Source organism: Sinocyclocheilus anshuiensis, unplaced genomic scaffold, assembly GCF_001515605.1.
Source record: "Sinocyclocheilus anshuiensis isolate Anshui unplaced genomic scaffold, SAMN03320099.WGS_v1.1 scaffold478, whole genome shotgun sequence".
NCBI classification, from domain to species: Eukaryota; Metazoa; Chordata; class Actinopteri; order Cypriniformes; family Cyprinidae; genus Sinocyclocheilus; species Sinocyclocheilus anshuiensis.
The window spans coordinates 37,746-50,367 of record NW_015542376.1 but is presented as its reverse complement, the minus strand read 5'-3'; the positions used below and the strand labels follow the sequence as shown (position 1 = coordinate 50,367).

Sequence of the window (12,622 nt, the reverse complement as noted above, 5' to 3'; positions counted from 1 at the left end):
GTAATGCTTTTTTCCTCAGTTGGTCAGAACAAACGTGGCAGACTTGTTACTTACTTGTTCAGATGACAATATCCTGTGAAAATTATTATTTGGGTCATATATTCCAAGACGTAGGCTAGAATCTGTGATTGCAAAGTACAGTAAATATCCACACCGGTGCGGTGACTGACTGCCACACATACTTCTCAAAACATTAGATTCATCCGCGCTGGAGCCGTGCCGGAACACAACCCACGCAAGGAAGATAATTCCGCACACAGCTGCAATTGCAGGTTTTCAAACAGAGATGGCGACAAAGAGGCAAAATTTACGGACTGCAGCTTTAAATTGTAATAATATTTAACAATAATATTACTGTTTTTACTGTGTTTTTGATTAAATATATGCAACCTAAGTGAGCATAAGAGACTTACAGTACTCTATTTCCAAAACATAAAAAAAAATCCCCAACTTTTGAAATGTAGTGTATATAACACTCAAACTAGTAGCTGTGATCATTAACATCAAAATCTGAGATTTCCTTAACTGTGGGACTTGAGACTTGAATGCAAATCTCCAACTATCCTTTAGGGTCGGCCTTGACTTTCAGCTCATTCCGTCGGTTTGGTAGCCCGACAAGTGTTATATGACAGGAGCCCCGAGATTACGCCCCAAGGACACATTCATGCCGCCCCTGGAACCTAATGTACAAATGCGTTTCTATGGAGACGGGTTCAGCGTAAATCTCATTCGCCGTGCGTCATTGCCCAAGAGGCGCCACCGTTCCCGAGAATTGCGTTTGTGTGCATGCTTGTGATTGACACACGGAGGATGACTGACTTGTGTGAGTTTGTGAACGCATGCTGGGTTATCTGCCGACAGAATTTGGCCTTCGCAAGTGAATATCAATGTACGTTTATCTCAAATGAGAGCTCTATGAATATTGCAGCATTTGTTTGTGGCGTCCCCCTTAGCGTTGTGGTCATGTTTCATCTTTATTCTCTTTGTAAGGCACTGGCTTCCTTCACAGGGTGAGCCGGAAGAGAAAATCTGTGTCTGTAAATTCATCTTTAATCTCTGTCTGTGTTCTGAAGCCTCTCGGAGTGTTGCATGGATGTTAAAATCTTAACTGGGTGCTTTTGAAGGTTCTCGTTTGCCTTTCCCGTTGCCCGTGTGAGATTTATCCAGGGCCACGAACATGGAGGCTGCCATTATCCCTAACTAACCTCCTTGAGTCAAAGAGCGAGTGAAGGAGAGAGCTGTGTGAGGGGGAGAAAAAAAGTGGATTATTAATGTCTTGGCTTATCATGTGCCAACAGCTGTTCCAGAAACTGAAGAACCTGATGAGGCCTTATTCTGTCACGTTTGAGTCACCGCTGGAGCTCTCCGCTCAGGGTGAGACTGTCTGCGATAAAACTGCTGAAATGTGCTTATGCTCACACTCCTACACGCAAATAAACACACATAAACAGACTCTTCCTTGCATGATGTGACATGTAGTAGCTGTTAATGGAGGAATACTGATAGACATTCACTGCATGTTATTTAAAGGGATTCTTCACCCGAAAATGTGAATTCTGACCTTCATGTCATTCCAGACTTGTAGTGTTATTTTTTCTGGGTGGATTCTTCACCCGAAAATGTGAATTCTGACCTTCATGTCATTCCAGACTTGTACAGTGTTATTTTTTCTGTTTTTTTTTTCATACAAATAACATAGATCAGGGTCAGTACGAATACATTTTAACTAATTTACTAATTTGTTTATTTATTGCAAAGAATGCATTACATTTGATGGAAAATGACAGTAAAGATAATGTTTAAATTATATGCTATTCTTTTGAACTTTCTATGTATCAAAGAATCCTATAAAAACATATCACGGTTTCCACAAAAATATTAAGCAGCACAGCTGTTTTTTCAAAATCAAGAATTATAAGAAATGTTTCTCAAGCAGCAAATCAATATATTATAATGATTTCTGAAGGATCATGTGACACTGAAAACGGAAGTAATGGCTGCTGAAAATGTAAAAAAAAAATCAAACTGCATTTGAAAATATATTCAAATAGAAAACAATTTATTTAAATTGTAATTAATTATATGTTACTGTATTAATGTTTTTACTGTATTTTTAATCAAGTAAATGCACCCTTGACTTCTTTCAAAAACATAAAAAATTCTCACAAACCTAAAACTTTTAAAGGTGTGTGTACTGACACTCTGTGCATATTATTTAAGGAATTAAATTTTGTCATTTAATCATGTTGTACCAAACCCATATGAGACCCATATGAGTATGATGACAGATTTTTTCTTTTTGGTTGAACTATGTCTTTAATGTTTTTACTGTATTTTTAATCAAGTAAATGCACCCTTGACTTCTTTCAAAAACATAAAAAATTCTCACAAACCTAAAACTTTTAAAGGTGTGTGTACTGACACTCTGTGCATATTATTTAAGATATTAAATTTTGTCATTTAATCATGTTGTACCAAACCCATATGAGACCCATATGAGTATGATGACAGATTTTTACTTTTTGGTTGAACTATGTCTTTAATGCTCATCTTTAATGGCATGCCCTTTATAGGAAACCAAGTTTATAGGTATTTTTCTTCACCTGTCCTGGGCCAACCGAACAACTCACCCCACCCATCTCTTTCTCTGACTCTTAATTATCTCTCTTCATTCTGTCTTTATCTATATTGTCCCCCACTGCATGCTGTTTTCCAATTACCGCCTGAGCAAATCTATATGGAAGTGTCTGTTCATCATAGAGAGATGTGCTCACATTGAATTCACCAAATGTATTCCAGAATCATTTCTCCCTCTTTGTTCCCCTCTCTTTTAGGCAAAGAGATGATTGAGATGTACTTTGATTTCCGTCTGTTTCGACTTTGGAAAACCCGGCAGCACTCAAAACTCCTCGACTATGAAGATCTCGTGTGACCCCACGCGGGTCAGCGCATAGCATTGCGGGCAGAACGTCCCACTGTAAAACTCCATTCCACCAGCTTTCATTTTGGAATACAGGAGGAAGAGGAGTGGAGATGGACACAGCTGCACCCTCGAGTATTGTTTATTTCAGCTCGCCTCTGTGGACTTCGACCACCTCAGAACGGTAACACTCAACAAAACAAAAACGAATGGCAAGTGGTTCAAAACACAAGAGAAATCCGGATATGTGGTGTTTTTGTTCTCTAATGGAGAAAAGAGAAGCCGTTTCTCAGAACTGGTTGACAGTCTGTCGACTGTTTTTGTTTTGAACTAACCAACAGTTATCGATCACTAGCCCAGACCGTTGTGCTTACAAAAGAGTCCCGCCGAAACTTACCTACCAGAATACAAAAATGGTCATATATGAAATAACAACTAATATATCAGTATACATACAGGATATACATCTCATGAGTATATAGAGTAGCTATAGTCATGCACATAATCTAAATGTCAATGGTACACAATTTACTTTTTCAATGTTTATTGTTGTGGTCTTTCTAATGAACTATTTTGAATAACTCAGGTTTTAGGATCTACAGATATATTAATTACTAACCTATCCAAATGTGTGGAAGTAATTTCGGTGGAAAGAATGTACATTCTGCCAACATACAGTACTTATATGTGATCATTTCAGAGGCTTAGGAATCTTTTGTCAAGTTTTGCTTTTGGCACAACTCATGTCTCCACATTATATGCCAGTATCTGTCCCTCCAACATAAAACATACACTGTAGGCCCACATTGCAAAACACAATCATACACAGTCCCCAAACTGGGAAATCGTGACTTCCAGTCATAATAATAGAAACACTGACCTCAATATAGCCAGACATCTACACCAGGTGCACCTGAAGCGTAGGCAGGAACATAGCATTACAGGGAGACGTTACAGAATTGCTCAAATAAGCGCTTGTGTCAATGTGTTCATAACAATTAGGCTGCTTTCACACTTGGTTTGATTGCTTGGTCTGAACCCGTCTGTGTTTAAACATAGAATTCGGCTTCAAATGGCAGTATATTTGCGCCTTCATCATGTGTACTTCAATGAGTACATGTGGCTGCTATCAAGTGTTATCCAGTTTACTTTTTACTCATGTTTTGTCGGTTTGGTTTTAATACCAAATTTTAATGTGGCAATTCCGTCTGTATTAAATATACACTACCATTCAAAAGTGTGGGGTCTAAAAAATAACACTTTTATTCAGCAAGGATGCATTAACTTGATCAAAGGTGACAGACATTTTTAATGTTGCAAAAGATATCTATTACAAACAAATGCTTTTCTTTTAATCTTTCTGTTTGTCAAAGAATTGTTGGGAATCACTGTTTCCACAAAAAAAAGCAGTACAACCGTTTTCAACATTGATAACAATAAGAATTTTTTCATGAGCAGCAAATCAGCATAATAGAATGATTTCTGAAGGATCATGTGACACTGAAGACTGGAGTAATGATGCTGAAAATTCAGCTTTGCCGTCAAAGCTGACGGCAAACTACATTTTAATGTATATTCAAATAGAAAACACTTATTTTAAATTGCAATACTATTTCACAATATTACTGTTTTTACTGTATTTTTGATCCAATAAAAAAGTCTTGGAGACCATAAATCTAACCTTCCCCAAACCTTTGAATGCTAGTGTATGTATACTAAATAATATGTCATCAATAGCTTCTGGCATCCACAAATAAGGCTGGATTACTTTCATAACAATTGTGAATCATACTTGACTCCACATGAACCCGTTTTCTTGACATGTGTTTGTTTTCATGATATCAGAAGCCGATTTCTCCCCAACCAAATGGATTTGGGTTCACACCATCAGCTTTAGTGTGAAAACAGCCTTTTTTTCATACCTCTCTCTATTTAGTCTAAAGTCGTTGGTGTTGTGGGGTCATGAACAGGCATTATTCTGAAGGTCACTGTTGCCTTATGGGGCAGGATGTTATTTGATGGCCGTACATGGATAATAGAACCATTTAGACCGTTTTATGGCAGCTTGCAGGTGTAAACTCTATGCATTCTTCTTCTTCCATTAGTAGCTTTCAAAGGTTTGGAGCATCTCGGGAGTTGTTTTTCATGTGTATCTTTATGAGTGTTCTAATGTACTCCGCTAATAAGCCATACCCTCTTATAGCAAGCTGCTCAGACTGATGGCTCTTTGATGTGGATGGCTTCAGGCACTCATGAAGAACTTCCAGCTGGTTGAATGATAGAATGTTCTCTTCTCTTGTCTTGTTTTTTTTATTTTTTTTTATGTATCTACAATGCTAATTGGCTACTCCTTTGGTGTTGTTCAGGCAATCTTTAACTTAACTGATAGACAGAATGAGGTCTTGCCCCATGGAAATAAGAGAAGGTATCAAACACCTTTAAATCATCTTACGGCTTCACTTATTTCAATTTAATATGGATACACAACAAAAAATAAGATTTATTTCCCAGAAAAGTAAACACTGTGTTTCAACCAATGGCGTGAGTTGGGGGTGGGACTAATCTGTTCATTCGAAAGGGTTGTTGATGGGGGTGTAACAATACACTCGTCTCATGATTTGATTCGATGCATGATACACAATATTTCCAAACAATACGATACTCTCATGATGCAAACAAAGCCAAAATATAGTTAAAGAGAGAGTTCACCCAAAATGCAAATTCTGTCATATGTGACCCTGGACCACAAAACCAGTCGTTAAGTCGCACGGGTATATTTGTAGCAGTAGCCAACAATACATTGTATGGGTCAAAATGATCGATTTTTCATTTTATGCCAAAAATCATTAGGATATTAAGTAAAGATCATGTTCCATGAAGATATTTTGTAAATTTCCTACCGTAAATATATCAAAAATGTATTATCATTAGTAATATGCATTGCTAAGGACTTCATTTGGACAACTTTAAAGGCGATTTTCTCAATATTTTGATTTTTTTGCACTCTCAGATTACAGATTTTTTAAATAGTTGTATCTCGGCCAAATATTATCAGTTTTCAGATTATGTAAAAATCTCAATTTCCAAAAATGTACCCTTATGACTGGTTTTGTAGTCCAGGGTCACATATTTACTCACCCTCCACTTGTACTAAACCTCTATAAAATTTCTTCCAGCTGTTGGACACAAAAGATATTTTGAAGAAGGTGGGTAACAAAACAGTTAGCCATTGACTTCCATAGTTTGGGGAAAAAAAATACTATAGAAATCAATGGCTACCGTCAACTGTTTGGTTACCCACATTCTTCAAAATATCTTTGTGTGCCTGCGTGTGTGTGTCTGTGTTCAGCAGAAGAAAAAAACTCAAACATGTTTGGAACCAAGTGAAGGGTGCATAAACAATGACAAAATGTTCATTTTCGCGTGAATTATCCCTTTAAAATGATATGTTGTTGTTTTTATTTTTTTTTAATTACTTCTAAGACATATGATAAACAGTTACTGTTTACAAAAAGTACTGCTCATTAAAATGCTAAATTTGGTGTTACATCATTGTGGACTTAGTTTCCAATAGCTTTGGACTAAATGCATGTAAAAGTTTAAAATATTGTATTTATTGTATTAATAATGTATTTTATTTTTAATTTATTAATTATATTTAATAAACATGGAAGCTCAAATGTATGACCTTCTGGGTTTACTATATTTGTTATGCTCCATTACCATATTTGATGCAAATTTTTAACTTGAAACTTTCATTTTGGGTGAACTATACACAAAACATATTGTCGCTATCCACAATACAAATTATTGCATTTCTGTATTATGCTATATTGTGACGCAATATATTGTTACACCCCTAGTTGACGACATACCTATATATGGTACATTCTTAATCACAAATGTTGCAAAAAATGTTTTAGCGTACACATACTACCAAGATATGTTAGAAATTCATGCACTCATTTTAAAGGTACAAAAAGTGATCCAATATGGAAGACATACACAAAAGTTAGTGAAGAAAAGCTTTAAATAGTCTGCAAAGTGGAGTGAGTTTGGATATAGAATACAATAGGGTTCTGTTATCATACGGGACGTTGCTATCTCTCTGGTCTAGCTGACACACCGCTTCCTCTAAAGGGCTGCACCCCGGCCAGAAAATAGGTTGCAAATGAATTGGACCTGATCCTCTAGCAATTCCAGTCATTATGGGGCCATCTGTGACTCGCAGTAGGCATCAGAGAGCCTGGCATGTCAGAGAGAAAGAGAGAGAATCTACAATACTACAGACGGCAACATCACACTAGAGGGAACATTTGGTGGCGAGAGTGAATGTTATCTCGGGACGTCCAGTATGAACAGAATGCATCAAATAGAGGGCAGTCATATCACTCATGTCACTTATTACAACTGTTCTGTACGAATGTTTGCACATTTACTCATTTACTTTTTAATGAATAGTGTTTCAACGCTGTTTGTCGATGTAGCAATATACAGTATGTAACTCCTCTATGATGTAAATGTTAATGTTTTGAGCTTTTTACTCATTTATTATATATTTATGATATTTATTATGTACTTATGCTGGACAGTAATGGCTGATTGTGCAAAGCCTTCTTTCTTTTAGTTACTGAAGAATCTTGATTCTTCTACACACAAAGCTTTGGCAATGTCTGAGGAGTCCACTTTTTAAATTGATCTTTTGATCAATTTAGCTTAAAAAATAAATCTCCTAGTAACACTTTATAATAAGGGTCAATTTGTCAACATTAAGTAATGCATTAGGTACAATAAACAACATGTTTTTATTAATCAGTGTTATTTTAATATTATTTATACACCATTATAGTTATAGTTTTTAAATATATTTTTAATTGGGTTTATTTTTATTTCAGTTTTATATAAATTACCAAAAATGATTTTTAATAGTTTGCTAACAATGACAACTATTTTATTGATATATCTTAATTGTATTCATTTTTATAGAAAAATATTATTGTTCATTGTTACTTCGTAATACTATAAATTAATAATGTATAAATAATGCTAAAAACTAATGTATAATGATCTTAATTTATATAACCTGAAATTAAAATAGTTAAATATATTTGTATATGTAGAAATTAACAGTAACGTTGATTAATAAATGCTGTAAATGTATTGTTAATTTTTAGTTTATGAAACCCTTTACATTGACTACAGTCATGTTAACAAATTGAACCTTATTGTAAAGTCTTACCGATCTCACTTTATGCCAGCTTACTTGTACTTGATGTAAACAGAGGTGGTTTATAGAAGGCTGACAAGTTCAGCTCCTGCCTAAATGTCATCTATAGCCCAACCCCGAACCCCTAGTCCTAAAGATTTGGTGGTAGAGGTTGATTCGAAACCAGCTAACCAACAGAATGTGCATATGTTAAAATTAGCATTGTTTGTTGACAGTTTCATGTGCATGAATGGGCAGTTTGAGCTGTCACTCTACATGATCAGAAGATTGCCTCAGCTTTTACAGTGTTTAGCCATCTAATGTATTCCTATTGTTGGGCCTAAACTAATTATGTGTAAAAATGTATTAAAGGAGCGGTGCTGTAATTTTTTTTTAGACAAAAGATTTATTTATTCAAACATACAAGGTATTTTTATGAGACTTTATGGACAACAGTATGTCTGTATTTGTTTTTATTCACAGTTTTAGTAGCCTTTATTAGGCATTACAGTCAAGAAGGTCTATAATATCTGGAGAAAGCTATCTGTTAGCATTTCCATTCATCACAACTGCACTTCCCAAAAGTATGTGATTTTAAAATATTCCATTTTTGCTCATAGTTAGGTCTGCATCATGGTAAAAAGTCAATTCCTTTCTTCTAAGAGCCCTGATAAAAGGCTTTTTGTGCTATGGACTATCAGGTACTAACCTGGTTAAGCCAACTAGCTGAACCTTGACCTCTTGAGTATTTACACTCATAAATCTTGCATTGGTTGGCTACAATCATCAAATCCAGCTTGTGATTCCAGTGAGAGCACAAAGAAAAATATTAGATGTAGTATATACAGTATTATTTTATATCTAATGCATATATAAGCCTTTTTCCACCATGCAAACAGGGCTTTCATAAATTTCAACTCTTCGTGATCATGCACTACACTTGTTAATGCATTTAAACGGTTCTCTGGTCGCTTGTATACCGAATTAATTTCTAGCGAAGGTGCAGTTACAGACCGGCCTTTCAGTTCACTCGAAATGCCCTTGAGTAGCATAAATATCTTGCGCTTTCTCCATAAACTTTCATCTGCTCTCATGTTTTCTCTCTCTTCCTGCCCATCTCGCCTCGTCCTGTTCATGTGTGCGGGAAAATTAGCAGGAGCACAGGTGTGCCAGAGCTCATTAGCTTTATGAGAGACTTGATAGATGGTTTGGTTTTCAGAACAGTACACTCCAACCCTCTTCACATCATATGAGATTGTGTTTTATAATTGAAGAGTATGAATATTCAACAAAAATACATCTGTTATTCAGTAAAGAGTAGAATGAACATGTTCTCTGTGCCACTTGAGAGGTGGGAGTGTGTGTACCATCAAGGATAATTGATTTTTTTTTGTCATTCCCATGAATAATGATGACGTTTTTGTTTTTATGAGGTAGGTATTGTAGATATGAATTACATAACAGATATATCTGGTGTTGATTATGATCATTGAAATATCTACATCTGCAGATTTGTGTCTTGTGCATTTCATGGTGTAACTGAATCATTGTGCTGGAGATTTAACTCGTGTGGTGATGTATGCGGTTGCTGGACCCATAGCATCCTAAATACGAGATATTCCAACATGCTGGCACTGAACAGGTGCAAAGTGTTTCTAATGCTTTTCTTTTCTAATAAAATATTTCGATCATGCTTCGTGAGCCCTTTCTTCTGTTCCTCTACTGTTTTCTTCATGAATGCTATTCTTACCGTTCTCTACCTCTTTTTCTTACCTGTTTAATTTGTTCATCTGTGCCTTTATAGAAAAAACTTTCAGAATTTGATTCATACAAGAATATAGTATCATGAATGAATGTCACAGCTAAAGAGCTAAAGGGACTTCTTTGTTTTTTGGACCACAAAAGGATTTTATTTTCTTTTTAAATGGCAGTAAATAGCAACCAGCATTAAGCTTTTTAAAAAGATGCAAAAGTATCACAAAGTGATCCCATGTGACATGCTGTATATTCCAAGTGTCCCAAATATTCCCAAAAACAAACTGAAATTGAAAGTATTATTTCATGAAAATCCTGAACTTGTCCATTGATGAAACTCTAATAGGGCAGAAGTTCACTCCGAAACAATTCCAGTTTTGATATGTGAAAACTGTAATTGCCGAAAGATAACATTAAGTATTAAAAGAGGAAGCTATACGTGTACATATATATATATATATATATATATATAGTATATACAGTATCTCACAGAAGTGAGTACACCCCTCACATTTTTGTAAATATTTTATTATATCTTTTCATGTGACAACACTGAAGAAATGACACTTTGCTGCAATGTAAAGTAGTGAGTGTACTGAGGTTGAAGGGGTGGGGGGTCAGCCTGTCAGTGCTCAGACCATACGCTGCACACTGCATCAAACTGGTCGTCCCAGAAGGAAGCCTCTTCTAGAGATGATGCACAAGAAAGCCCGCAAACAGTTTGCTGAAGACAAGCAGACTAAGGACATGGATTACTGGAACCATGTCCTGTGGTCTGATGAGACCAAGAAAAAACTTATTTGGTTCAGATGGTGTCAAGCGTGTGTGGCCAAGTGTGCAACCAGGTGAGGAGTACAAAGACAAGTGTGTCTTGCCTACAGTCAAGCATGTCGTCATGTAGGAGTGGAAGAGGACTCCAGTGGCAACCTGTGAAGCTCTGGTGAACGCCATGCCAAAGAGGGTTAAGATAGTGCTGGAAAATAATGGTGGGCGCACAAAATATTGACACTTAAGCCCAATTTGGACATTTTCAATTAGGGGTGTACTCACTTTTGTGGCCAGCGGTTTAGACATTAATGGCTGTGTGTTGAGTTATTTTGAGGGGACAGCAAATTTACACTGTTATACAAGCTGTACACTCACTACTTTACATTGTAGCAAAGTGTCATTTCTTCAGTGTTGTCACATGAAAAGATATAATAAAATATTTGCAAAAATGTGAGGGGTGTACTCACTTCTGTGAGACGCTGTATATATTTATATAAGTATAATTCAAACTTATTAGGCACCACATTCAGTAGAGCTACCATTGTATTGTCATTATGACATCATTTTTGCATCACAAAAAAAATTAAAATTAATTAAAAAATATTTAATTCATTATTTTATATCATTAATTTTACAAATGTTTATTGTAATTTTATTAATTCATTAAATGGATAGTGAACCCAAAAGTGAATATCATTTTCTTACCATCGTTTTTCTCCAAACTTTCTCTCTTCCACTGAACAGAGCTATCCAATATTTTTCATGGTCTATACTTGAAGTTTGCAGTAAAGTCATGTCAGTTAAACAGCAAGTTTTGATTAAAATTTACAGAAACAATATTATTTGTACTGTAATATGTTTTAATTTCATGTTAACTTTAAAGGAATGGTTCACCCAAAAATGAAAATTGGCTGAAAATTTACTTACCCTTAGGCCATCCAAGATAATCTGAATCAGGAGAGAAATATGCACAGATCAAGCACCGTTTACAAGTGAAAACAGTCCAAATCAGTTCTAAACAAATATGTCAGTGGATTTTGATGTAGGAGGACAACAGGGGAAGAACTTTTTCATTGGAGGAAGCGTTATTATGGATTATCTTGGCCAGAAGCAATGGTTTAAAGTAGGGAGAGTTCAAACAGAAATGTTGTTCCAAACCTGTTCCTTTCTTCTGTTGAACACATAAGAAGATATTTTGTGTTTAACAGAAGAAAGAAACTCATACAGGTTTGGAACAACATGAGGGTGAGTCAATGATAGAATTTTCATTTTTGGGTGAACTGTTCCTTTAATAATGGATTTGTTTCTTACAAACACTCAGAATTTCACTTCACAAGACGTTAATAGATCTGACTGCAGTCGTGTGGATTACTTGTGGCTTATTGTGGTGTTTTTATCAGCTGTTTAGTATAATTCAAAATTTGCTCAGAAAGAAAATGAAATGTTCAACTTTTCTGTTTCACTCTTTCCCAGAAGGCCATCTGGACAGGCGAGGTGAGAGCGGACAGGAGCAGTCATGAGATGAGGGGAGCCGTGATCTACTGACCTTGCTGAGCTCAAGGCTGCGGTGAGGACAGTGATGGCTTGTCACAGCACAACATGCGTTTTGCAGCCCTCCAGGCTTGAGCTCCAGGTTTGGATCAGTGAACTCTCCTCTCTCCCTCTTTATTTAATTTATTCATTCTCCAAAATGAGCACCTGTGGTTTAACTTACATCAAAAACCTAATGAAATATTTGTTTTGGAGGGATTATGTAATAAGCCTTATGCATAATAGACTCATTATTTCTAATGAGCCTTGACTCATTTAGAAGTGTTTTATTGAGCATTAAAAAAAGAAGCAGCAATATTAATTAGGTTCTCATAGCTCATAAATATTTATATATGTCCACAACACTTAAGAATGTTATCTTATGTTTAAGACATGTTTAGCAGAATCTATCTATCTATCTATCTATCTATCTATCTCTCTCT

At 35.7% G+C, this 12,622-nt stretch overlaps 1 protein-coding gene across 1 annotated transcript in view; it reads left to right on the top strand.

The window, feature by feature from the left end:
- The window catches only part of LOC107692273 (NMDA receptor synaptonuclear signaling and neuronal migration factor-like), a 37,607-nt gene extending 33,470 nt beyond the window's left edge, over positions 1–4,137 (top strand). Inside the window, exons 14-15 of the mRNA XM_016491232.1 lie at positions 1,299–1,374; positions 2,835–4,137. Coding sequence (XP_016346718.1) covers positions 1,299–1,374; positions 2,835–2,932 — 174 coding nt within the window. The 3' untranslated portion in view covers positions 2,933–4,137. The remainder of the gene's footprint in view (positions 1–1,298; positions 1,375–2,834) is intronic.
- The last annotated feature ends 8,485 nt before the right edge of the window (positions 4,138–12,622 follow it).